The 27,428-nt window shown below is 45.2% G+C and overlaps 1 protein-coding gene across 1 annotated transcript in view; it reads left to right on the forward strand.

Moving 5' to 3' along the window:
• The window catches only part of LOC115103876 (cytoplasmic phosphatidylinositol transfer protein 1), a 79,694-nt gene extending 53,152 nt beyond the window's left edge, over nt 1-26,542 (forward strand). Inside the window, exons 2-9 of the mRNA XM_029624897.2 lie at nt 1,914-2,062; nt 6,696-6,784; nt 7,700-7,707; nt 8,493-8,564; nt 14,549-14,647; nt 18,906-19,061; nt 19,182-19,245; nt 21,202-26,542. Of these exons, the coding sequence (XP_029480757.1) occupies nt 1,914-2,062; nt 6,696-6,784; nt 7,700-7,707; nt 8,493-8,564; nt 14,549-14,647; nt 18,906-19,061; nt 19,182-19,245; nt 21,202-21,554 (990 nt within the window). The 3' untranslated portion in view covers nt 21,555-26,542. The remainder of the gene's footprint in view (nt 1-1,913; nt 2,063-6,695; nt 6,785-7,699; nt 7,708-8,492; nt 8,565-14,548; nt 14,648-18,905; nt 19,062-19,181; nt 19,246-21,201) is intronic.
• Nucleotides 26,543-27,428: the final 886 nt, after the last annotated feature.

Here is a 27,428-nt window from a genome sequence, read left to right on the forward strand (position 1 = left end):
CTCTTTCCATCCTTTCCCAGCCCCAGCCTCCTCTCCATCTCTCTCTCTCTCGCTGTCCTTTCCTCTCTCTCCCTACCCCCTCCCACCTCTTCTCTTTCCATCCTTTCCCAGCCCCAGCCTCCTCTCCATCTCTCTCTCTCTCGCTGTCCTTTCCTCTCTCTCCCTACCCCTCCCACCTCTTCTCTTTCCACTCCTTTCCCAGCCCCAGCCTCCTCTCCATCTCTCTCTCTGTCCTTTCCTCTCTCTCCCTACCCCCTCCCACCTCTTCTCTTTCCATCCTTTCCCAGCCCCTCCTCTCCATCTCTCCCTCTCCTCTTTCCTCTCTCTCCCTACCCCCTCCCACCTCTTCTCTTTCCTTTCCCAGCCCCAGCCTCCTCTCCATCTCTCTCTCCTCTCACTGTCCTTTCCTTTCCTACCCCTCCCACCTCTTCTCTTTCCATCCCAGCCTCCTCCCACCTCTTCTCTTCTCCATCCTCCCACCTCTTTCTTTCCATCCCCAGCCTCCTCTCCATCTCTCTCTCTCTCTCGCTTTCCTTTCCTCTCTCCCTCTCTTCCACCCCCTCCCACCTCTTCTCTTTCCACTCCTTTCCCAGCCCCAGCCTCCTCTCCATCTCTCTCTCTCTCTCTCTCTCTCTCGCTGTCCTTTCCTCTCTCTCCCTACCCCCCTCCCACCTCTTCTCTTTCCATCCTTTGTCTCTTGCTCTGGGACAGCAGCTCTGATCAAAAGCCAGTCTTTGTGGATTAACCCTGAATTATTAAAGCCTCAATAGATTGGTCAGGAAGTCTCAGAAGCACTTCACTGGTGGTCTTTCTAGTCGCCTTCAAAGGAAAGGGCAAGAGCCCTGAAAACAATGACTTCAAAGTGTTGGTGGTTGACATCCTGAAGGGTGAAATGAAATCTACCTCAAACTCAACTGTTTTAATAAAGCATTTGTGACCGATTTTTTTAAATTTTTTAATTTAAAGCTCACAAAAACAGAAACCGTCATTTATGGGGTGTTGACGTGTCATAGATGATCATATCTGTGTGGTTGTCGGTTGAACTCTCTCTTATTTGTTTTATTCTGTTGCTGAACATGTTCATGCTGCTGGCATAAAGCCTAACCCTTCTCTGGTCTGGTCCCCCTCTCTGTTTCCTCCAGACAAATCCACTTTTCAGCAGGGCAATAACCGAAAACGCAAGGCCAAATATACACTGGAGTTACTTGCCAAGAATGTTTGAGTGGCCTGGTTACAGTTTTGACTTAAATCGGGCTTGAAAATCTATGGCAAGACTTGAAAATGGGTGTTTAGAAATTATCAACAGCCCCCAAAAAAATATGGGCAAATATTGTACAATCCAGGTTTGCAAAGCTCTCGCAGATACCGCTGTAATGGCTGCCAAAGGTGATTCTCACATGTGTGGACTCGGGGTTGAATACTTATCTAATTAACAAATTATTATTATTATTTAACCCGGGTAGGCCAGTTGAGAACAAGTTCTCATTTACAACTATGACCTGGCCGAGATAAAGCAAAGCGACACAAACAACACAGAGTTCCACATAAACAAACATAGTCAATAACATAATGGAGAGAAGAAGAAGTTTATTTTTGTTTTCTGACATTTACACAATATGTTGTGTAGATCTTTGACAAAGAAATGACAATTCAATCCATTTGAATCCCACTTCGCAACACAACGAAATGTAGAAAAAGCCCAGGGGTGTGAATACTTTCCGAAGGCACTGTTTTAGAATCCACGCGTGTCCTTCCTAGTCACGCCTGTTAATGTTCACGTCACGGTCGGGTCCACCTCTCGGTTTCCTCCATTTTACAGGACTCGGATCGGCTGTATTAAATTCCTTTCGTTAAACGGAGCGTGTTCATGTTGGCGGTCGACCCTAAACATTGTCTCTCTCTGTTCTCTCCAGTACAGGATTGGTCAGCTATATATGATCAGCAAACACAGCCATGAGCAGAGTGACCGCGGCGAAGGGGTAGAGGTGGTCCAGAATGAACCGTTTGATGACCCCGCCCACGGTCGGGGTCAGTTCACGGAGAAGCGTGTCTACCTCAACAGGTGAGTGACCGTCATCCAAAAAGGTAAAGGTACAATCTGAGATCTGTGGTCAAGGGTTGTACGCCAAAACAAGATGCGGGGGGCTGCTCTTCTACTGAAAATAAAACCCGGGGGGGGCCCATCATCATCATCATCATCTATAGGTTTAGGGCACTATGTAGGGAATAGGGTGCCATTTGGAACACCGACAGTGTTGTTCCTACACACTCGAGGCTTCGCATGGCAGACTGCTGCTGTCGCGTTGCCCCGAGTTACTTAGCCCTCACAGCTGTGCAACACACAATACTCCCCCTTCACTTCTTGGCTCTCAGCCGTGTGTGTGTGTGCGTGACCTTCCCAGCGCATCGCTGAGCATCCAAGGACAGAAACTTCCTAAGTGCAAGATCTACGGACAGAGAGAGCTAGATTTCATCGCAAATACCTGTGTCAGCGGTCAGGATGCCCGGGACCTAAAGGTGCTGAGTCAGCAGGGTCTGCCCTGCTGTACAGCTCATCCTGGAGAGTGAAGGAGGGGAACAAAGGGAGAGAGAGAGAGACCGGGGGAAGGAGGGGAACAGAGGGACACAGGAGAGAGTGGGGGAAGGAGGGGAACAGAGGGACACGAGAAAGAGAGAGAGGGAGAGTGGGGAAGGAGGGGAACAGAGGGACACAGGAGAGAGCGAGAGAGAGAGTGGGGGAAGGAGGGGAACAGAGGGACACGAGAGAGAGAGAGAGAGAGTGGGGGGAAGGAGGGGAACAGAGGGACAAAGGAGAGAGAGAGACCAGGGGAAGGAGGGGAACAGAGGGACACAGGAGAGAGAGAGAGGGGGGAACAGAGGGACAAAGGAGAGAGAGAGAGACCAGGGGAAGGAGGGGAACAGAGGGACAAAGGAGAGAGAGAGAGAGAGGGGGAAGGAGGGGAACAGAGGGACAAAGGAGAGAGAGAGAGACCAGGGGAAGGAGGGGAACAGAGGGACAAAGGAGAGAGAGAGAGAGAGAGAGACCAGGGTAAGGAGGGGAACAGAGGGACACAGGAGAGAGAGAGAGAGGGGGAAGGAGGGGAACAGAGGGACAAAGGAGAAAGAGAGAGAGACCAGGGTAAGGAGGGGAACAGAGGGACACAGGAGAGAGAGAGACCAGGGGAAGGAGGGGAACAGAGGGACACAGGAGAGAGAGGGGGAATGAGGGGAACAGAGGGACAAAGGAGAGAGAGACCAGGGGAAGGAGGGGAACAGAGGGACAAAGGAGAGAGAGAGACCAGGGGAAGGAGGGGAACAGAGGGACAAAGGAGAGAGAGAGAGACCAGGGGAAGGAGGGGAACAGAGAGAGAGAGAGAGAGAGAGAGAGACCAGGGTAAGGAGGGGAACAGAGAGAGAGAGAGAGAGAGACCAGGGTAAGGAGGGGAACAGAGAGAGAGAGAGAGACCAGGGTAAGGAGGGGAACAGAGAGAGAGAGACCAGGGTAAGGAGGGGAACAGAGAGAGAGGGAGAGAGAGAGAGAGAGAGAGACCAGGGTAAGGAGGGGAACAGAGAGGGAGAGAGAGAGAGAGACCAGGGTAAGGAGGGGAACAGAGAGGGAGAGAGAGAGAGAGAGACCAGGGTAAGGAGGGGAACAGAGAGGGAGAGAGAGAGAGAGAGAGAGACCAGGGTAAGGAGGGGAACAGAGAGGGAGAGAGAGAGAGAGAGAGACCAGGGTAAGGAGGGGAACAGAGAGGGAGAGAGAGAGAGAGACCAGGGTAAGGAGGGGAACAGAGGGAGAGATAGAGAGAGACCAGGGTAAGCAGGGGGAACAGAGGAGAGAGGGGGGAAGGAGGGGAACAGAGGGAGAGATAGAGAGAGACCAGGGTAAGCAGGGGGAACAGAGGAGAGAGGGGGGGGAAGGAGGGGAACAGAGGGACACAGAGGAGAGCGAATAGGAGGGGAGGGAGAGCAAGAGAGAGAGACATGCATATTCAGAAGGAGACATATTTTAACATGATCATAAAAAACCTGCTGCAGGCTCTTCAAAACGACACATCCTTGGGTCAGGTCTTATGACAGTCCGTCCCGCTTGAATCTGTCATGGGAATACATCACGTACAGTTTGAATAAGGACTGGCTATAGACTACAGTATTACGATCATAACAATTTGTCACTACCCAACTCCCAGGAGGAAAACCGTCACCTTTCATTATTGTAAGAGAAGAGGTGAACACGTGAAGTACTGTCTTAATGGTGACACAGTACATCAGAGGACACAGTATGACGATGAGGGAATTAACTAGTGAGGTTGAGCAACAGCAGGGACAGTGTGTGTGTGTGTGTGTGTGTGTGTGCATATGTTAACTCGCCACTCATTGTGCAACCATGGCTGCAGTTACCTAAGCCCCTACCACCTCTTAAACACACTCCCCGCTGCTCTAGTTCTTCACAGCAGATGGGTGCCTTTCAGCCATGTGTGTGTGTGTGTGTGTGTGTGTGTGTGTGTGTCCATGTTGACTACTACAAGTGCAACCTCTCCATAAACATCCATCTCAGGCTTAGTGAACCAGGTGTCTGCCTTATGTAAGGAGGGAGGGAGAGAGCGAGGAGAACGTGGGAGGGAGAGAGGAGAACGTGCGAGGGAGAGAGAGAGAGGAGAATGTGGGAGAGAGAGAGAGGAGAATGTGGGAGGGAGAGAGAGAGGAGAACGTGGAAGGGAGAGAGAGAGAGGAGAACGTGGGAGGGAGAGAGGAGAACGTGGGAGGGAGAGAGGAGAACGTGCGAGGGAGAGAGAGAGAGGAGAACGTGCGAGGGAGAGAGAGAGAGGAGAACGTGGAAGGGAGAGACTACTCCTAGACACACTGAATCCGCCAGCTCTTCTCAACCCTCTGTGCAAACCAAGGCCTTTCCGTCGGGAAAACATAAATGTCGTGGAAAATGATTTGAAGATGAGAAGAACATTCTAAATGGAATAGAAGACCATTTAGTTTAGGGCCAGTTATGTCTCGTGCATCACAACAAGAACAGGACAGATGTGATTTATTTAATAGAAATACATTGGCCCTAACATTTCAAAGCAAGCAGGAAATTGAAGCCAGTGAGCATTGCGTCATGGTCCCCAGCACTCAATCACCTTTCTGATTCGCTAGATTATTGGTCTGGCTTGAATAACCTCAACTTTAAACATGAATTTAGGAATTCATTATTTCAATGGTCTTCATTTACACATTGAATCGGATAGTTAATTTTGTGATGGAATAAAATGAGTGGGTTTACTTTGCGGGCACACACACACACACACACACACACACACACTAGTCCACACTTTCCGAACTTAAGCGCAAATGACTGGTTTCCCTATCAGAGTCTTTAAATACTGTAGGAAATGTGTGGGGTGTGGGGATAGTGATACCTTACCACCGCTTTCAGAGCTTGGCGGGCGCAGTGTGACGTACCAATGTGTGGACGGGCACGAGGAACTGTTTTAAACGAAGAATGAGAGACGATGAGCAGATGGAGTGACAGTCATTTGCTTTTGGGGGACAGGCTGTGAATAGTCGGCCTGTCAACATTCCTTTGGCGTTTTGTTTCTTTTCATATCAGCTGTCGCCGCCACGCACTCAGTCATGTAGCTGACTTCTCTATCGACGTGTGATCAAAGAAAATTGAATTTCTAAAGCTTTTATTCGAGATTGGAGGCTGACATGCACTCTCTCTCTCTCTCACACACACACACACACCAATCTCTATGCCACAACGTGGACACTCACTAGAGCCTTTGAGTGAATGTCCCCTTCAGCCTTCCCCGCCAAGGCTTGTGTGTTTTGGTGCACCTGCGTGAAAAAGGGAGCTCAACCTTCCCCGCCAAGGCTTGTGTGTTTCGGTGCACCTGCGTGAAAAAGAGAGCTCAACCTTCCCCGCCAAGGCTTGTGTGTTTCGGTGCACCTGCGTGAAAAAGAGAGCTCAACCTTCCCCGCCAAGGCTTGTGTGTTTCGGTGCACCTGCGTGAAAAAGAGAGCTCAACCTTCCCCGCCAAGGCTTGTGTGTTTCGGTGCACCTGCGTGAAAAAGAGAGCTCAACCTTCCCCGCCAAGGCTTGTTTGTTTCGGTGCACCTGCGTGAAAAAGAGAGCTCAACCTCTCCCACCGAACCTTACCGTTGTAATCATAAAAACCCAAACCCGTTGAGGCAGTGTCGTGAGGCTATAGACGGCTCTGGTAAGTGCTGCTGTCTCTCCTCATCTTTTTCAATGTTCTTAGTTTAATTTTCAAGCTTCTTTTGTAACACGCCCACTCACCTTGAGAAGGAAGGAAGGAAGAGAAACCACTCCGACTTTAGAAATGATGATGGCTCCAATTAATCAGACATGATGCATCTCTTCTCCTCTCTTGCTTTTCATTTCTCCTCTCTCTCCCATCTCTCTCTCCATCTCTTCTTCTCTCTCTCTCCTTCTCTCTTTCTCTCCTCTCTCTCTCCTTCTCTCGCTCTCTCTCTCCCGCTCTCTCGCTCTCCATCTCTCTCTATCTCTCTCTCCCGCTCTCTCTCGCTCTCCATCTCTCTCTCTCCATCTCTCTCTCCCGCTCTCTCTCTCTCTCTCTCGCTCTCCATCTCTCGCTCTCCATCTCTCTCCCGCTCTCTCTCGCTCTCCATCTCTCTCTCCCGCTCTCCATCTGTCTCTCTCGCTCTATCTACAGTAAATTGCCCAGCTGGGCTCGAGCAGTGGTGCCCAACATCTTCTACGTAACAGAGAAGGCCTGGAACTACTACCCCTACACCATCACAGGTGAGCGCACGCTCAACACCGACGTCTCCTTGTAGAACCAGGATCCATTCATACCATGCACCACTAATGCTTGTGTTAGGTCAGAAATGAACTCTGACCACGTATCGACCGTAACCCTAGCGGAAATGCACCGGGCTAACCTCAACCTAATCTAGTTACTGTGGCACTGAGCTCATAGCATGCGGGCTAACCTCAACCTAATCTAGTTACTGTGGCACTGAGCTCATAGCATGCGGGCTAACCTCAACCTAATCTAGTTACTGTGGCACTGAGCTCATAGCATGCGGGCTAACCTCAACCTAATCTAGTTACTGTGGCACTGAGCTCATAGCATGCGGGCTAACCTCAACCTAATCTAGTTACTGTGGCACTGAGCTCATAGCATGCGGGCTAACCTCAACCTAATCTAGTTACTGTGGCACTGAGCTCATAGCATGCGGGCTAACCTCAACCTAATCTAGTTACTGTGGCACTGAGCTCATAGCATGCGGGCTAACCTCAACCTAATCTAGGTACTGTGGCACTGAGCTCATAGCATGGCCAGGCTAGCTACTTATACTGTAGTGTGCACACAGACCCCCCCCCCAAAAAAAAAATTGTTCTAAGAGAACATTCTGGCAACGTTTCTGTCCGGTTCCCATTTGGTTTTGAAATAACATATGTCCGACTATTATTCTCGTAACGTTAATTCGAACGTCGGGTCAGCACCATTTCCCAGAAAAGCTTCTTCAAAAGACCGTGGAAAAGGTTCAGCAAGCGTTTCCCCGGATGTGTGAGCTGGGTTGCGTCTCGTGTCACATCGTAACCTGTCTGCGTTGCTACCGTGTTGTCGCGTCATTGAAAAGCCCTAAACTGTGTTGTGTTTTCTCCCCTCTCTGCTTTCCACGCGTCCCTCCTGCGCCTGCGCCTCTCTAGAGTACACAGTAAGTATCTCTTCCTTTTGATTGGTCACAGAGCTGTGAAGAGAGCCACCGCAGTCCAGTAATGGGCGGGGTGTCCGGACTCATTCAATGCAGCAACATGGACGAATTGTAATGTGTTTTAATATTGTATAACTGCCTGGATTTTGCTGTAACCCAGGAAGAGTAGCTGGGGATCCGTAATACATACAAATGATGCTTTATACACTGGTAGTTCACAGAAAGTGTTAAGAACCAACATTGGTTTCAACCCCTTTATAAAACTCTACCGAAGCTGTGTTTTAATGTCTGAGGAGGTTTTAAGACCGATGACCGTCTGCCACCTGTTACATAATGTCTGAAACTTCTAAAGCCTTTGAGCTGTGGCATTTTCAAATCCTCTGAAAGTGATAAATGCCACCACACTGAGTCATATGGCTTAATATAGAGAGGAGGAGAGGATGGAGGGGAAAGGGGGGTGGAGGGGAGACATGGCTTTGACAGTGACGGAGCCCGTTTCGGGCGCAATAAAAGGCTGTGTGTGAGTCATGGGGGGGGGGTACATGCACACCACCCACAGACCACTCAGACACGAGCAGACTCCCATACGTTCATCTCCCCCTTTTCTGAACAAAGAACCAAACGCATCAGTTGGTGGGGATGTTGGTACAAGAAGTCTAGAGACTAAATGTTTCTGCCGCACAAACCATTCTGAAACTAAACGCCAATTTCAGGTGAAAGCTGTTGTTTTTCCACCATTTTCAAGTATCTCACCTGAGACATTTTTGTCTGTTTGTTTTGTTTTGCAGTGTTCTTTCTTGCCCAAGTTCTCCATTCACATAGAGACGAAATACGAGGACAACAAAGGCAGCAATGACAACGTGAGTGAAGACCGTGTGTGTGTGTGTTGCTCTGAGGCCTTCAGTATGATAAAGTCATTCCATAATAGGGGCCTTATGGCCCCTCAGTGTCTGCCAAGTGCAGCTCTGCTAATTGAAGAGGCTATTTCATGTATACTCTGTCCTTCTCTCTCTACCAATTCACAAACTCCTTTCTCTACAGAACAATATCTTGACTATTATGTAAGCATAAGTGTGTGGGGTGTGTGTGTGTGTGTGTGTGTGTGTAAGGATTTGTCAGTCTTTGCCTTAGAAAAATCCACTCAATGTCGTAAGAGAGAGTAGGCGGGCATCAACCTGTCTGGTCATTTATTGTGTGTGAGACCCACTTCCATGGACAGACAATGTTAGTGAAAGCCCTGCAGATGTAAAAAGAGAGGCTGCTATATCAGACTGAATGTAAAGGAGAGGATGTTATATCAGACTGAATGTTAAGGAGAGGATGTTATATCAGACTGAATGTAAACGAGAGGTTGTTATATCAGACTGAATGTAAAGGAGAGGATGTTATCAGACTGAATGTAAAGGAGAGGGTGTTATATCAGACTGATTGTAAAGGAGAGGATGTTATATCAGACTGAATGTAAAGGAGAGGATGTTATCAGACTGAATGTAAAGGAGAGGATGTTATCAGACTGAATGTAAAGGAGAGGGTGTTATATCAGACTGAATGTAAAGGAGAGGATGCTATATCAGACTGAATGTAAAGGAGAGGATGTTATATCAGACTGAATGTAAAGGAGAGGATGTTATATCAGACTGAATGTAAAGGAGAGGATGTTATATCAGACTGAATGTAAAGGAGAGGATGCTATATCAGACTGAATGTAAAGGAGAGGATGCTATATCAGACTGAATGTAAAGGAGAGGATGCTATATCAGACTGAATGTAAAGGAGAGGATGCTATATCAGACTGAATGTAAAGGAGAGGATGCTATATCAGACTGAATGTAAAGGAGAGGATGCTATATCAGACTGAATGTAAAGGAGAGGATGCTATATCAGACTGAATGTAAAGGAGAGGATGCTATATCAGACTGAATGTAAAGGAGAGGATGCTATATCAGACTGAATGTAAAGGAGAGGATGTTAGGCAGATTGAATGTAAATGAGAGGATGCTATATCAGACTGAATGTAAAGGACAGGATGTTAGGAAGACTGAATGTAAAGGACAGGATGTTAGGAAGATTGAATGTAAAGGACAGGATGTTAGGAAGACTGAATGTAAAGGAGAGGATGTTAGGCAGACTGAATGTAAAGGAGAGGTTGTTAGGAAGACTGAATGTAAAGGAGAGGATGTTGTATCCGTCTGAATGTAAAGGTGAGGATGTTAGGCAGACTGAATGTAAAGGAGAGGATGTTAGGCAGACTGAATGTAAAGGAGAGGATGTTAGGCAGACTGAATGTAAAGGAGAGGATGTTAGGAAGACTAAATGTAAAGGAGAGGATGTTAGGCAGACTGAATGTAAAGGAGAGGATGTTAGGAAGACTAGATGTAAAGGAGAGGATGTTAGGAAGACTGAATGTAAAGGAGAGGATGTTAGGCAGACTAAATGTAAAGGAGAGGATGTTGTATCCGACTGAATGTAAAGGAGAGGTTGTTAGGCAGACTAAATGTAAAGGAGAGGATGTTGTATCCGACTGAATGTAAAGGAGAGGATGTTAGGAAGACTAAATGTAAAGGAGAGGATGTTAGGAAGACTAAATGTAAAGGAGAGGATGTTAGGAAGACTGAATGTAAAGGAGAGGATGTTGTATCCGACTGAATGTAAAGGAGAGGATGTTAGGAAGACTAAATGTAAAGGAGAGGATGTTAGGAAGACTGAATGTAAAGGAGAGGATGTTAGGCAGACTAAATGTAAAGGAGAGGATGTTGTATCCGACTGAATGTAAAGGAGAGGATGTTAGGAAGACTGAATGTAAAGGAGAGGATGTTAGGAAGACTGAATGTAAAGGAGAGGATGTTAGGAAGACTGAATGTAAAGGTGAGGATGTTAGGAAGACTGAATGTAAAGGAGATGATGTTAGGAAGACTGAATGTAAAGGAGATGATGTTAGGAAGACTGAATGTAAAGGAGAGGATGTTAGGAAGACTGAATGTAAAGGTGAGGATGTTAGGAAGACTGAATGTAAAGGAGAGGATGTTAGGAAGACTAAATGTAAAGGAGAGGATGTTAGGCAGACTGAATGTAAAGGAGAGGATGTTAGGAAGACTGAATGTAAAGGAGAGGATGTTAGGCAGACTGAATGTAAAGGAGAGGATGTTAGGCAGACTGAATGTAAAGGAGAGGATGTTAGGAAGACTGAATGTAAAGGTGAGGATGTTAGGAAGACTGAATGTAAAGGAGAGGATGTTAGGAAGACTGAATGTAAAGGAGAGGATGTTAGGAAGACTGAATGTAAAGGTGAGGATGTTAGGAAGACTGAATGTAAAGGAGAGGATGTTAGGAAGACTGAATGTAAAGGAGAGGATGTTAGGAAGACTGAATGTAAAGGAGAGGATGTTAGGAAGATTGAATGTAAAGGAGAAGATGTTAGGAAGACTAAATGTAAAGGAGAGGACGTTAGGAAGACTGAATGTAAAGGAGAGGTTGTTAGGCAGATTGAATGTAAAGGACAGGATGTTAGGAAGACTGAATGTAAAGGACAGGATGTTAGGAAGACTGAATGTAAAGGACAGGATGTTAGGAAGACTGAATGTAAAGGACAGGATGTTGTATCCGTCTGAATGTAAAGGTGAGGATGTTAGGCAGACTGAATGTAAAGGACAGGATGTTAGGCAGACTGAATGTAAAAGTGAGGATGTTAGGCAGACTGAGTGTAAAAGGAAGACACTCTGGTCTCTACATCTGTAATCTGACCCCAGCCTACCTTTCGTCTCTTAACAACTGCTGGCCAGTGTCCCTGTGCGTGCACACACACTCGAACACATACACACTTGGAGTCATATCACACATGCGCACATATCAAGTACACATTTGGTGTCGCGTACAGACACACAGACGTATGTGTTTGCAGGCACAAGTTCCACTAAAAAGCTCCCATGTGACTCTTTCCACGGACGATGCAGCTTCAGGGCTGACCAGCAGCACAAGCTCTGCATCTTTTACGACACTGTATAATCTGGTCCGAATTTCAGAATCTTCTCTGCCAAGATGCTGTACGTTGTGAAATAATATGCAGCCCTGTGTTTCTGTGCTCACGGTGTTAGGAAAGATAATGTCAGGTTGTAAAAAATGTGTTTTCGCGCTCACAGTCCCGTTTCCTGACCGAGAAGGGGTTGAATGTCTGTTTGGATTCAGTTTGTGTTTGTGTGCGTGTGTGTACCTCCATACACGTGTGAATGAAGTGCGTCTGTGTGAATGACAGTGTGTGAATGAAGTAGTGTTTGTGTGTGAGCAGACTGCATATTCTGTCTGAATGAATGGAGGGTGTGGACTGTGGTATCAGGTAGCAGACCGTGACAGCAGGGCAGGGCTGCCGGTAGGCTTGGAGAAGAGCCACTGCTTTAAATACTGTTCCTAATGGTTTATGGTTGTCATTATCTCTCTCTTTCTCCTTGAGACTTCACCATTAGACAGTTGCATAGTTTCTTTCTCTCCCTCTTACTTGCTCGTTTTCATTCGTTCTTGCACACTCTTTCTTCCCTCCACCTCCCTTGTCCTTTCTCCCTCTTTCTTCTCCCCTCTACCCAACGTTCCTCCTCTACCCAACATTCCTCCTCTACCCAACATTCCTCCTCGACCCAACGTTCCTCCTCCTCGACCCAACGTTCCTCCTCCTCGATCCAACGTTCCTCCTCCTCGACCCAACGTTCCTCCTCCTCGACCCAACGTTCCTCCTCCTCGACCCAACGTTCCTCCTCCTCGACCCAACGTTCCTCCTCCTCTACCCAACGTTCCTCCTCCTCTACCCAACGTTCCTCCTCCTCTACCCAACGTTCCTCCTCCTCTACCCAACTCCTCCTCCTCTACCCAACGTTCCTCCTCCTCTACCCAACGTTCCTCCTCCTCTACCCAACGTTCCTCCTCCTCTACCCAACGTTCCTCCTCCTCTACCCAACGTTCCTCCTCCTCTACCCAACGTTCCTCCTCCTCTACCCAACGTTCCTCCTCCTCTACCCAACGTTCCTCCTCTCCTCCTCCTCTACCCAACGTTCCTCCTCCTCTACCCAACGTTCCTCCTCCTCTACCCAACGTTCCTCCTCCTCTACCCAACGTTACCCAACGTTCCTCCTCCTCTACCCAACGTTCCTCCTCCTCTACCCAACGTTCCTCCTCCTCTACCCAACGTTCCTCCTCCTCTACCCAACGTTCCTCCTCCTCTACCCAACGTTCCTCCTCCTCTACCCAACGTTCCTCCTCCTCGACCCAACGTTCCTCCTCCTCGACCCAACGTTCCTCCTCCTCGACCCAACGTTCCTCCTCCTCGACCCAACGTTCCTCCTCCTCGACCCAACGTTGCTCCTCGGCCCAACGTTGCTCCTCTGCCCAACGTTGCTCCTCTACCCAACGTTGCTCCTCGACCCAACGTTCCTCCTCCTCGACCCAACGTTCCTCCTCCTCGACCCAACGTTCCTCCTCCTCGACCCAACGTTCCTCCTCCTCGACCCAACGTTCCTCGACCCAACGTTTCCCCTCTACCCAACGTTCCTCGACCCAACGTTTCCCCTCTATCCAACGTTCCTCGACCCAACGTTTCCCCTCTACCCAACGTTCCTCCTCTACCCATAGGGTATACCCATAGGGCATCATTACCAACCCATAGGGCATCTTGAAGTTTTGGCATTGGAGACTAGTCCAAATATAGCACATGAGCTGAACCCAAATAATCTACTGATCATATTGCTTCCAAATATGATATTTAATTTATGTTAAGTCATACATAATTTGACAGGTTTCTTTATGTAGTTATTATTCCTCAATAAGGTAGAAATATATTATAAATGTGGCACCATCACAGCCACGTTCTTCCCGCTGGACTCTGATTCATAATCCTATTTGGCAGCAAGGCCATATGTAGCTACAATACCCACCCACAGCTACGAGCGTGAAGCCCAGCTCTCTTCGGTTGTGATCACTGGTGTGAAGCTCTTATTTCTTGACATTCGTGCACTAGTTATCCATACTCGGCAACTTCGAATACATCCGCCGCTAGCTGGAAGCATGATGTGGAACACAGACGTTGAAACACACTTTGAGATGTTGCACTCTGCCCTGTCTGAGCATTCGTTCACTCATCCCCTTAGGCCTAGCGTACTGGAGTATTCCTCTCTATAACTGAGCCTAGCTCTCTCTCACACGCACTCTCTCACTCACACACACCTCTAGCTCCTAAGATGGAAACAGAGAGTGGCTAATTGGTGTCTGTTTGCCCTGTGGCTATATATGAGGTGTCTGTGTGTGTCTGTCTGTGTGTGTGTGTGTCTGTCTGTCTGTGTGTGTCTGTGTACAGTGGATGTCAATCAACACCAAGCTTAGAGCGCTCCCTTCTGGCTACGTTGCACAATGACATGTCCCTGCAGTAGCCTAGTGGAGCAGTGAAGGTAAAGTGGTCTGTAATCTAAGACCTAAGATCAGGGCCTGTATGTATCAAGCATCTCAGAGTAGTAGTGCTGATCTAGGATCAGGTCTCCCCGTCCATGTAATCTTATTCATAATGATCTAAAAGGCTAAACTGTTCCTGGATCAGCACTCTTACTATGAGATGCTTAGTGAATATGGGCAATGATAAATCAAATCAAATATCTGACCCTGTGGATATTCGGACCACTCTGTGCATTCTACTTCAGCCAATGACTAGCTTCCGTCAAATAACAAACAGGGCCTCGAATGATAACACAAAGATTTGGGAGGCACAATCAATATCAGTGAGCCGTGTAGTTTTGTGAAGAAAGGATGTTGTCGATGCCTGAAGTCATAGATCACTAACTGTACCTCTGGGGAATTTTTTGTCTGTTTTCAGATCTTCTCAGACAGTGAAAATAAAGACCAGGAAAGAGAAGTGTGTTTTGTGGATATCGCCTACGACGAGATCCCTGAGAGATACTATAAAGAGTCTGAGGTGAGTCTGTCGTGTGTGTGTGTGTGTGTGTGTGTGTGTGTGTGTGTGGTTTCGTTAGAGGTAATGGGGGGATATTACGGGTTATTGTAAGGGTTATTGCAGCCGAGGCAGCCTGTCTCTCGGTAGTCAAACACTGGTACTTGGAGTCTTATTATTGGTCTGAAAATAGAACCAGCAACATGATTCAGACATGACAGTGGATACAAGGACATTTACCGACACTCAGTAATACTCAAAGATACAATGATATTACAGACGGACACCATTTCAGTCTATTTACATTTACATTTAAGTCATTTAGCAGGGCATGGCCGATTTAATTAGGGCCGATTTTCAAGTTTTCATAACAATCGGTAATCAGCTTTTTTGGACACCGATTGCATTGCATTCCACGAGGAAACTGCGTGGCAGGCTGACCACGTGTTATGCGAGTGTAGCAAGAAGCCAAGGTAAGTTGCTAACTACCGTTTAACTTAACGTATAAAAAAAACAATCAATCTTCACATAATCACTAGTTAACTACACATGGTTGATGATATTACTGGGTTAACTAGCGTGTCCTGCGTTGCGTAAAATCGATGCGGTGCCTGATAATCTCTCATCGAATCACAGCCTACTAACAAAAGCGCATTCGTGAAGAAGGCACAATCATAGCACGAATGTACGGTTGAAGTGGGAAGTTTTACGTACACTTCGGCCAAATACATTTAAACTCAGTGTTTCACAATTCCTGACTTTTAATCCTAGTAACAATTCCATGTCTTAGGCAGTTAGGATCACCACTTTATTTTAAGAATGTGTAATGTCAGAATAATAGTAGAGTGATTTATTTCAGCTTTTATTTCTTTCATCACATTCCCAGTGGGTCAGAAGTTTACATACACTCAATTAGTATTTGGTAGCATTGCCTTTCAATTGTTTAACTTGGGTCAAATGTTTTGGGTAGCCTTCCACAAGCTTCTCACAATAAGTTGGGTGAATTTTGGTCCATTCCTCCTGACAGAGCTGGTGTAACTGAGTCAGGTTTGTAGGCCTCCTTGCTCACACACACTTTTTCAGTTCTGCCCACAATATTTCTATAGGATTGAGGTCAGGGCTTTGTGATGGCCACTCAATACCTTGACTTTGTTTTCCTTAAGCCATTTTGCCACAACTTTGTAAGTATGCTTTTTCAGTTCTGGTCATTTTGGTTTTGGTCATTGTCCATTTGGAAGACTCATTTGCGACTAAGCTTGAACTTCCCGACTGATGTCTTGAGATGTTGCTTCAACATATCCACATCATTTTCCTCCCTCATGATGCCATATGTTTTGTGAAGTGCACCAGTCCCTCGTGCAGCAAAGCACCCCCAAAAGATGATGTTGCCACCCCCGTGCTTCACGGTTGGGATGGTGTTCTTCGGCTTGCAAGCTTCCTTTTTCCTCCAAACATAACGATGGTCATTATGGCCAAACAGTTCTATTTTTGTTTCATGAGACCAGAGGATATTTCTCCAAAAACTACGATCTTTGTCCCCATGTGCAGTTGCAAACCGTGGTCTGGCTTTTTTATGGCAGTTTTGGAGCAGTGGCTTCTTCCTTGCTGAGCGGCCTTTCAGGTTATGTCGATATGGGACTCGTTTTACTGTGGATATAGATACTTTTGTACCTGTTTCCTCCAGCATCTTCACAAGGTCCTTTGCTGCTGTTCTGGGATTGATTTGCACTTTTCGCACCAAAGTACGTTCATCTCTAGGAGACAGAACGCGTCTTCTTTCTGAGCGGAATGACAGCTGCGTGGTCCCATGGTGTTTATACTTGCGTACTATTGTTTGTACAGATGAACGTGGTACCTTCAGGCGTTTGGAAATTGCTCCCAAGGATGAACCAGACTTGGCTAGTTTCTTTTGATTTTCCCATGATGTCAAGCAATGAGGCACTGAGTTTGAAGGTAGGCCTTGAAATACATCCACAAGTACACCTCCAATTGACTCAAATGATGTCAATTATGGCCAGCAGCATACCACCCTGCATACCACTGCTGGCTTGCTTCTGAAGCTAAGCAGGGTTGGTCCTGGTCAGTTCCTGGATGGGAGACCAGATGCTGCTGGAAGTGGTGTTGGAGGGCCAGTAGGAGGCACCTCTGGTCTAAAAAAATATCCCAATGCCCCAGGACACTGCCCTGTGTAGGGTGCCGTCTTTCGGATGGGACGCTAAACTGGTGTCCTGACTCTCTGTGGTCATTAAAGATCCCATGGCACTTATCGTAAGAGTAGGGGTGTTAACCCCGGTGTCCTGGCTAAATTCCCAATCTGGCCCTCAAACCATCCCCAGTTTACAATTGGCTCATTCATCCCCCTCCTCTCCCCTGTAAATATTCCCCAGGTTGTTGCTGCAAATGAGAATGTGTTCTCAGTCAACGTACCTGGTAAAATAACGGATAAATAAATAAAATAAAAAAATAGCAGAAGCTTCCAAAGTTATGACATAATTTTCTGGAATTTTCCAAGCTGTTTAAAGGCACAGTCAACTTAGTGTATGTAAACTTCTGACCCACTGGAATTCTGATACAGTGAAATAATCTGTCTGTAAATAATTGTTGGAAAAATGACTTGTGTCATGCACAAAGTAGATGTCCTAACCGCCTAGCCATAACTAGTTTGTTAACATGAAATTTGTGGAGTGGTTGAAAAACCAGTTTTAATGACTCCAACTTAAGTGTATGTAAACTTCCGACTTCAACAGTACCTAACCATAAACATCAATGCCTTTCTTAAAATCAATACACAGAAGTATACATTTTTTCAACCTGCATATTTAGTTAAAAGAAATTCGTGTTAGCAGGCAATATTAACTAGGGAAATTGTGTCACTTCTCTTGTGTTCATTGCACGTGGAGTCAGGGTATATGCAACAGTTTGGGCCGCCTGGCTCGTTGCGAACTAATTTGCCAGAATTTTAAATAATTATGACATTGAAGGTTGTGCAATGTAACAGCAATATTTAGACTTAGGGTTGCCACCCTTTCGATAAAATACGGAACGGTTCAGTATTTCACTGAAAGAATAAACGTTTTGTTTTCTAAATGATAGTTTCCGGATTTGACCATATTAATGACCAAAGGCTCATTTTTCTGTGTTCATTATAATTAAGCGTATTATTTGATATTTGATAGAGCACTCTGACTGAGCGGTGGTAGGCTGCAGCAGGCTCGTAAACATTCATTCAAACTTTACTGCGTTTGCCAGCAGCTCTTAGCAATGCTTGAATCACAGCGCTGTTTATGACTTCAATCCTATCAACTCCTGAGATTAGGCTGGCAATACAATAGTGCCTATTAGAACATCCAATAGTCAAAGATATAGAGAGAAATGATCGATGCGTCATAATTCCTATAATAACTACAAGCTAAAACTTCTTATCTGGGAATATTGAAGACTCATGTTAAAAGGAACCACAAGCTTTCATATGTTCTCATGTTCTGAGCAAGGATCTTAAACGTTAGCCTTTTTTACATGGCACATATTGCACTTTTCCTTTCTTCTCCAACACTGTGTTTTTGCATTATTTAAACCAAATTGACCATGTTTAATTGTTTTATTTGGGACTAGATTTTATTTATGTATTATATTAAGTTAAAATAAGTGTTCATTGTTCATTCAGTATTGTAATTGTCATTATTACAAATATATATTTAATCGTTATTGGCTTTTTTTGGTCCTCCAATAATTGTTATTAGCATTGAAAAATCATAATTGGTCGACCTATAATTGGTTTTGCCCTAGTCATCCAAATATCATAAACTATTTTATTGGGTTGGAATTTGATTCAAATAAGTTTAAATTGAGTTATATTCCCGAATTGAGTTTGTATTGCAGGTAAACCCACGATAGACTCCGCAATACAGCTCTGACCAGATCATGCTAAGCTAACTCTAGCGTCATCTTCTAATTCTCTCCCCATACACCTCTTCCATATCTAATTTTCAGTGTTAGAAATTAGCATGTTAGCATATAGCATCTGTGTAAGTATAGTTAGACTGTTGAATATCGTAGATGCAGTAAGCGGTGGTTGAATGATAAATTGCCTCAGCCCCTGAGATTTAGGGAAACATTTCTGGAGGGAAGGATTCCTATTTAATTAACGTTAGCTTTCTATTTGTAGCTTTCCCATAATGCATTTCTCTCAGGGCGCAGAGGTTTGGATTAATTACTGAGATCTTTGTGTGAGTGCGTGCGTGTGTGTGTGTGCATACATTCATGTGTGTGTCCACACCAACAGGACCTGCGGTACTTCAAGTCAGAGAAGACGTCGAGGGGCATGCTGCAGGAGGGCTGGAGGGACACCCAGGAACCCATCATGTGCTCCTACAAGCTGGTCACCGTCAAGTTTGAGGTGTGGGGCCTGCAGACGCGCGTGGAGCAGTTTGTACACAAGGTCGGAGGTCACTCGCACACAAATAGCAGCCACTTACTCCATAGATAGTGCTGGTTAATTTTTGTAGAACTGCTCTGAGATCAGTGTTTTCTGACCCCCATCTATTGTCTCTCCCTACAGGTGGTGCGTGATGTGCTGCTCCTAGGCCACAGGCAGGCTTTTGCCTGGGTGGATGAGTGGATCGGTAGGTCGACAAGCACTGCTCAATTGGTCCTCTCACTAACTAGTCACTGGGTAGTGTTCAGTAGGGCAATTCATTTTTTTATGTGTTGAAAGTTAAAAGGAATGAGTGCTACTTATTGGACAAGACTAGGTAGTCCCTTCCAGTTTTTCTTCTGTACCTAATGAACATGGCCCAAGTTAAACACTGGGACCTATGAAGTCACTCTTTCCTTCGAATGTCATCAGTAAGATTTGACTCCGTTTGGGAGCTACGTGGTTACTGTTGATGCCGTCTCGAATCTACTGTCTGTATCATTGTGTGTTATTATAGAACTAAATAAGGCATGTGAAATCCTGAACAACATCCAACTCCCCATCACTGCATCTAACCCTGCTCCATCATATGCGCTGGCTGACCTCTCTGATATCAATAACCCAATTTAGAACACATACCCTAGAGGGCAGATTCAAAGCCCAGTCATGGTCTAAGAAGGAAGCTCAATTGGCATAATCTGTGCCTGGGAAAATCGCCCCGAGAAGTACTGTCATGTCCAGGATTGATCTGTGTTCACTAGCTCACTACTTCAGTCATACACAGACAACACCTGGACTGCAGTTCCTTCCAATATTTGTCTGCAAAACCAATTCCTGCAATTCTGTATTGGCGTTCAATCAAACAGTATCCCTCCTTGTACACTGGTCTGTTTCTTCTTGCGTCCGAAATATTTTTCATTCTTGTTGGCGTCGAGACTTGTACGATGTCTATAGTGAACACAAATTGCTGAATTTGCTACAATATCCTCAAGAGAATAGCAATTGCTGAACGTATCGGCCGATATCACACAGAATATATTGCACTCATTGAATCATGACAGTTGTGTGTATGTGGGTCGTGACTGCATGGCAATGAGAGCAGTAGCAGTGATACTAGCAGGACTCTGATTAGCGCTCAGCTTTTTCCATGGCTGCAGGGTAAGTCCAAAACAAGCCATTACTGCTGTAATGGGACACCGCTACTCACTCTCTCCCTTCTCCTCTACCCCTGGGGGGGGGAATAACTTTCCCTCCTATGCACTATTTTGGATGATTCCCCCTCACCCAAATCCTCCTGATGTATTTGGGATGACCTTGACTGTTCTTTGGGAATGTCATTTTTTCCCGGTGATGTTCCCAACCCTTCACGTCTGACTCTGAGGGTTCTGGATCATTGACTCTCCCTCTCCTTTCCCTTCTCCCTCTATCCCTCCCTTTCTCCCTCTTCATCTTCATAACCCAGCTTTGGCCTGACTAGCTTTCTCCTCTCGACACCAACTCTTTTCGGTCGTGGGAAGCTAGCTCTGCCCTCTCCACCTCCTATTGATTGTGCTTGAACTTCGACCTTTCGGCCCCTCCCAAAAGCACTAATCCACCACCCAGCGCTCTCTACTCACCCACGGCGTGCCCCTCCTCACTTAACCCCTCCTCTACCTTCGTCTTGAGTGTCCTAACGGGAAGACGCCAACATCTCCACCTCCCTCCTCCCCTCTTTGCAGATATGAACTTGGATGACGTGCGGGAATACGAGAAAAGTATGCATGAACAAACCAACATTAAAGTTTGCCATGAGCAGCAAGAGCATTCCACAAACTCCCCATCACTGGATGACATAGAGATTCATGACAAAGTCAGCGTATGTGTCGTTTCATTTCCTCTTGTTCTGTTTCATGTTGACGTGTTCTGTTGTTCATGTCGACGTGACTCAGGAGGTAACCAATCACAATTCTGAAATAAGTGGTTCTTGCGAGCTTTATAGTTTTATAGTTTCTATATCGGGAAAACATGAAGTAAAAAATATTCACAACTTGAGAAAAATATAAACTTTTGGTGACTTTTGATTATGACATAACGTAGTGTGACGGCAGACTAAGATTAGAAAGAAGCGTTAGAATGCTTTGGAGTGCTGTCTCCCCCCCCCCCCTCATTCTCTCTCTCCGTGCAGACATGACGATGGATGAGGTGAGAGAGTATGAGCGCACCATCCAGGAAGCCACCAATGAGAAGATTGGGATTTTCCCCCCGTCGATCTCCATCAGCGAGATGCCCCTGTCCTCCTGCACCCTCTCCGGCCCCGCCAGCGCCCCCACCACCCCCCTCTGCACTGACGCGCCCGAGTTCCTCTCCGTCCCCAAGGACAGAGCCCGCAAGAAGTCCGCCCCTGAGACCCTCACCCTGCCCGACACCGCTGCCCAGAACCAGAGTGGAGTCCCCCAAGGCTCTACGCTGGTGCCGCTTACAAATCACTCCCCCTGGCCCTCCTCTGACTCTGACCAGGCTGAGTTAGGGGGGGAATAGGAGGGACGGGATGTTCTTTTCCCCCATATGCCCTGCCACCTCATTGTCTTAGTAGCCCAGCAAGATTAGCCTCTACACCCCAGTGCCCAGTCCTCCAGGCCCAACTAACCATATTGCAGAGGTCAGTGCTTCTTACACATATCTCCAGAGGTCAAAGGTCTAACCACCAGTTTCCAATCTCGTACATCCTCAACAGAAGTCTGTTTTGTCAGCCTTCAAATGGATGGCTTCCTGAGATCTAGCCAATCAGCTGTCTGATCTACTGTAACAACCACCCAAGCTGTCCATCAAGAGAACATATCCACAAGGAGTTGTGTGCTGTTCTCAATTAGCGATCCCTGCGTTTGTCATAAAATATGTTATTGACAAAATGCCAGATGGATTTTTTTTTTTTTATCCGGTCAGCTGATAAACCTTGTGTAATGTAAATGTAGCTGCCATAACAACATGAAAATAGAGAGACAATGATATTATTGTTTTGTTCACTTGAGTGAATGAACATCTTTTCATAGAATTCTCAAATATCAAATTATAATTTTGACCTTGAAATAAATCAACTTTTAAATTAACAAAATGGAAGTAGAAGTACTGTAGTATAGTTAGTTTTATTACTACAATGATTCACTAAAAAGACACCACCTTTAACCTGGACGGAGGGGAGGCCATTCAAAACTGAACCCAGATCTGTGTGTGTTCTGTGTGTGTTCATGTCTCTCCACTCCACACTCCAACAGGTGGAAGGTCAGTACAACCACAGAAAGAGATCCCGTCTCGGGTCTCCAGAGCTCTGCTTCGGCCCTCTTTAGGAAGGGCAGGGAACGTAACCATTCTCTCCCTGCTTTAAAACACCATTTTTATACCTGCATCTATACTCACCTGTCTACTTAACTAGCCTTTGGAATGTTTACACAACATTAGATAAGCCATGATAAAATACATATTGGGCATAAAGTTTGACATTGGAGAGTGATGCAGTCAGTTTAATCAAATTGGTATAGCAACAGAACAGATATGACTAGGAAAAATGCTGTAAATGTACAGTTGAAGTCAGAAGTTTACATACACCTTAGCCAAATACATTTAAACTCAGTTTTTCACAATTCCTGACATTTAAATCCTAGTAAAAATCTAAGGTCAGATAGGATCACCACTTTATTTTAAGAATGTGAAATGTTAGAATAATAGTAGTGATTTATTTCAGCTTTTATTTCTTTCATCACATTCCCAGTGGGTCAGAAGTTTACATACACTCAATTAGTATTTGGTAGTATTACCTTTAAATTGTATAACTTGGGTCAAACGTTTCAGGTAGCCTTCCACAACTTTCCCACAATAAGTTGGGTGAATTTTGGCCCATTCCTTCTGACAGAGCTGGTATAACTGAGTCTGGTTTCCAGGCCTCCTTGCTCGCAAACACTTTTTCAGTTCTGCCCACAAAGTATCTATAGGAATGAGGTCAGGGCTGATAGCCACTCCAATACCTTGACTTTGTTTTCCTTAAGCCATTTTGCCACAACTTTGGAAGTATACTTGGGTTCATTGTCCATTTAGAAGACCCATTTGTGACCAAGCTTTAACTTCCTGACTGATGTCTTGAGATGTTGCTTCAATATATCCACATAATTTTCCATCCTCATGATGGCATCTGTTTTGTGAAGTGCACCAGTCCCTCCTGCAGCAGCCTTTCAGGTTATGTTGATATTGGACTTGTTTTACTGTGCATATAGATACATTTGTACCTGCTTCCTCCAGCATCTTCACAGGGTCCTTTGCTGTTCTTCTGGGATTGATTTGCACTTTTCACACCAAAGTACGTTCATCTCTAGGAGACAGAACGCGTCTCCTTCCTGAGCAGTATGATGGCTGCGTGGTCCCATGGTGTTTATACTTGTACAGATGAACGTGGTACCTTCAGGCGGTTGGAAATTGCTCCCAAGGATGAACCAGACTTGTGGAGATCTACATTTTTTTTTCTGAAGTCTTGGCTAATTTCTTTTGATTTTCCCATGATGTCAAGCAAAGAGGCGCTGAGTTTAATGGTAGGCCTTGAAATACATCCACAGGTACACCTCCAATTGACTCAAATGATGTCAATTAGCCTATCAGAAGCTTCTAAAGCCATGACATCATTTTCTGGAGTTTTCCAAGCTGTTTAAAGGCGCAGTCAACTTAGTGTATGTAAACTTCTGAACCGTGATACTGAATTAAGTAAAATAATCTGTCTGTAATCAATTGTAGGAAAAACTACTTGTGTAATGCACAAAGTGGATGTCCTAACCGACTTGCCAAACTATAGTTTGTTAACAAGAAATTTGTGGAGTGGTTGCAAAATGAGTTTTAATGACTCCAACCTAAGTGTATGTAAACTTCCGACTTCAACTATAAGTGAACATTGAGCACAGTGGAAATTCCATGCTTGCGCAGGGCACTTGCTTCAACCTGGCCTTATTGTATGTGCTTGATTATCTTTGCATTGTGTTTTTAGAAATGCCGATAATGTTGCTTGCCAATGTTGGGACTGTACCCGTTTTGGTGGGCTCAAAGTTATTTTGAAGCAACAACGTTAGCGGCGGCCATCTTGTTTTCCCCTGCTCTAGCCTCATCAGGAACTTTTGGGGGGAGGAAGAAACATTGAGGACAGAAGGTTTGTCTTTGTGTAATGCCCTAGCTACTATTTTATACAATCACATAGATGCATAAAGGGGTCTCCATATGCCGCATGAAACGTTCACAAACATGTATACATATGTAAAGTATTTGTGTATATAAATGGCAGGATATATTGTTGATGCGAAATGGTGGAGAAAGCACATGTGACGTTGTCCTAGGCTCTGTAGTGTAACCGTTGTATAGTAAAGCAGAGTTTTAGCGGAGACTGAAACGGAGCATGTTCTGGGAATACAACTCTCTTCTCAGTGCCTCTGCATGCAAAAGGCTATATTGTCTCGTCTGTATACAACATCCAAAACATTTAAAATAAAGGGGGAAAAAGTCCCATTTTATTGTAATGTTAAAGGGCAATTCCACCACTTTTCAACCTCATGTTCGTTATCTCCGGGACAATACCAGTGTCTACACGTGTGAAAATGGTGCGTTTCGTAGAAAAAATATATGAAGTTAGAAAGTTCTACCCGATGACGTCAACCATTTTGAAAACTATGATTTTCAAACACTCTGACATTCGCGGTGACGTGGAGCAAGAAAATAGCCTCCCTCTGGCTAGAAACTCGTAGGTTTTGAAAATCTCTGTTTTTCTTGACTTTTAATCCTACCCTGTGATGTCACCGAGAAGCAGTTCTTTAGGACACTTCTTCCTGTCTTTGCAACCACAGATCACAGAAACATGCCGTTTTCACATATCTAGACACCAGTATGGTGCCGGAGATCATGAATATGAGTTTGAAAAATGGTGGATTTGCCCTTTTTAAGCCTAATTTTCAATTTATTGCAATGTCAAAACATTGATTTGAAATACAGCTTCATGTTAGTTATTTTCATCAAAATGTACAAGATATTGAGAGAAATAGCTGACATTTGTCTTACCTGTTGACCATTGTTTTGTCCTAAAGACATTACATTACATATGTGGGCATTTGCATTTTGTGATGAGAGAACGAAATTAGCTGTTAACAAATGTACTGACTGTTATATCTCTGTTTTTAGGGTTTTGTTGGACCAAAGTTATACAAGCCTACTTGTTTGTCAGATATAGACCACTCTACAGTGTCTAAGCCTCTTTACACAAGACGCTCACTATCAAACTGTACTTGTCTTTACCGTTAAATTTCCCGTAGGATACATGTGTTAAATGATATTGACTATCAGGAATAAAAAAATAGATCCAGGGAGGATATGTTTGAGTGCCAGTAAGCTAATGCCTATATCAAAACAAATGCAAAATGACAAGTATATTATTTTTCAGAGTGAAGGACTAGGTTTTGTAAATAGTGAACTCTTTCATTTTCAGTTGCGTGCTCCACATAAGTTCACGGATACTTTTTGAGTGAGTTTAATGTCGAGCACGAAACGTATGTGGAGCATGGAACAGAAAATGAAAGAGTTCACTATTTATAAAACCGAGTCCTTCACCCAGGAAAAAATAACCAACTCTTGATATTATACTTGTCATTTTGCATACGTTTTGAGAGCGCAAAAGTTTGGTTTGAATCTGTAACATTTTACGGTGCAATGTCCCATTGTTAGTATTCTTTATCGAGCTGTTGAAAAATCCACAGGAGAAAAGACCATTGTAACTACATGATGTACATTACAACCATATGAGCAAAATACATTTTAAAAAATGTCCTTTTTGGTTGAAAGTACTTTGAAAATACGTATTTTTCAACATATTGTGCTCACTGTGAAAAGATGTATTTTGAATTTGCGACCTCCCCATTGTAGTGTGCATCAAACGTTCCGGTTGCTTTTGGTGATCCTACAGCTCTTTGACATAATGACACATTATCTATGAAAACAATATTTCAATCAATATTTTTAGCTTTTTATCGGGGTGACTGTGTTATGCTTTTTGAATGTATACAATGCATCTTGACTCGGAGGTTGGTTTTCTGTTATAATTCTCACAACTGCTGTAGTTTTGATTTTGTGGTTTGCTGTATTTCAAATGGCATCTGTTCATTCTAAGAAAAGGACCAATCTTTTCGTTGTGTCCCTCCTGATGCGGCTTGCCAGGATGTCGCGCTGTCTCCCTAGCTCTGGTCCGGGTTGTCACTGCTGCTTCCTGACACTGAGCCTCCTGAGCAGGACGAGCGTTAGCAATCCACACTAACACCCTGGACCAGAGCTTACTCTCTCCCTATCTGAAGTGCCATCCTTGTTCGGCTGCTGGAAGTCGCTCTGGGTTCTTCCACTGATATGTTATATTTTTACTGCCCTCCTTGAAGTATATTTGGTTCTCCGTTGTAATTATTGTTTCACTTTTTTTCTTTCTTAATTCTTGTATTAAATAAAGTTTACTTGCTACTACACTTTGCCATTGTCTGTTGTCAGATGTGGTGCCTTTTTTGAAAGTTTGTGTGTGTATGTGCGCGTGCTCGCAGGGGTTGGTGGGTGATTGCATGGGGGTTTGTGTGTATGTGCGCGTGCTCGCAGGGGTTGGTGGGTGATTGCATGGGGGTTTGTGTGTGTATGTGCGCGTGCTCGCAGGGGTTGGTGGGTGATTGCATGGGGGTTTGTGTGTGTATGTGCGCGTGCTCGCAGGGGTTGGTGGGTGATTGCATGGGGGTTTGTGTGTGTATGTGCGCGTGCTCGCAGGGGTTGGTGGGTGATTGCATGGGGGTTTGTGTGTGTATGTGCGTGTGCTCGCAGGGGTTGGTGGGTGATTGCATGGGGTTTGTGTGTGTATGTGCGCGTGCTCGCAGGGGTTGGTGGGTGATTGCATGGGGGTTTGTGTGTGTATGTGCGCGTGCTCGCAGGGGTTGGTGGGTGATTGCATGGGGGTTTGGTTGTATGTGGTGTGATTGCATGGGGGTTTGTGTGTGTATGTGCGCGTGCTCGCAGGGGTTGGTGGGTGATTGCATGGGGGTTTGTGTGTGTATGTGCGCGTGCTCGCAGGGGTTGGTGGGTGATTGCATGGGGGTTTGTGTGTGTATGTGCGCGTGCTCGCAGGGGTTGGTGGGTGATTGCATGGGGGTTTGTGTGTGAGAAAGTGAAAGATAAAGAGCAAGGGGAATTAACATTTTGATATATATACACTACTATATATACACTACACAACGAAAAGTATGTGGACATCTGCTTGTCAAACATCTCGTTCCAAAATCATGGGCATTAATATGGAGTTGGTCCTCCCCCCCCCCCCCTTTGCTGCTATAACAGCCTCCACTCTTCTAGGAAGGCTTTCCAATAGATGTT

This window comes from Oncorhynchus nerka, linkage group LG21, assembly GCF_034236695.1.
Source record: "Oncorhynchus nerka isolate Pitt River linkage group LG21, Oner_Uvic_2.0, whole genome shotgun sequence".
In the NCBI taxonomy this organism is placed as follows: Eukaryota; Metazoa; Chordata; class Actinopteri; order Salmoniformes; family Salmonidae; genus Oncorhynchus; species Oncorhynchus nerka.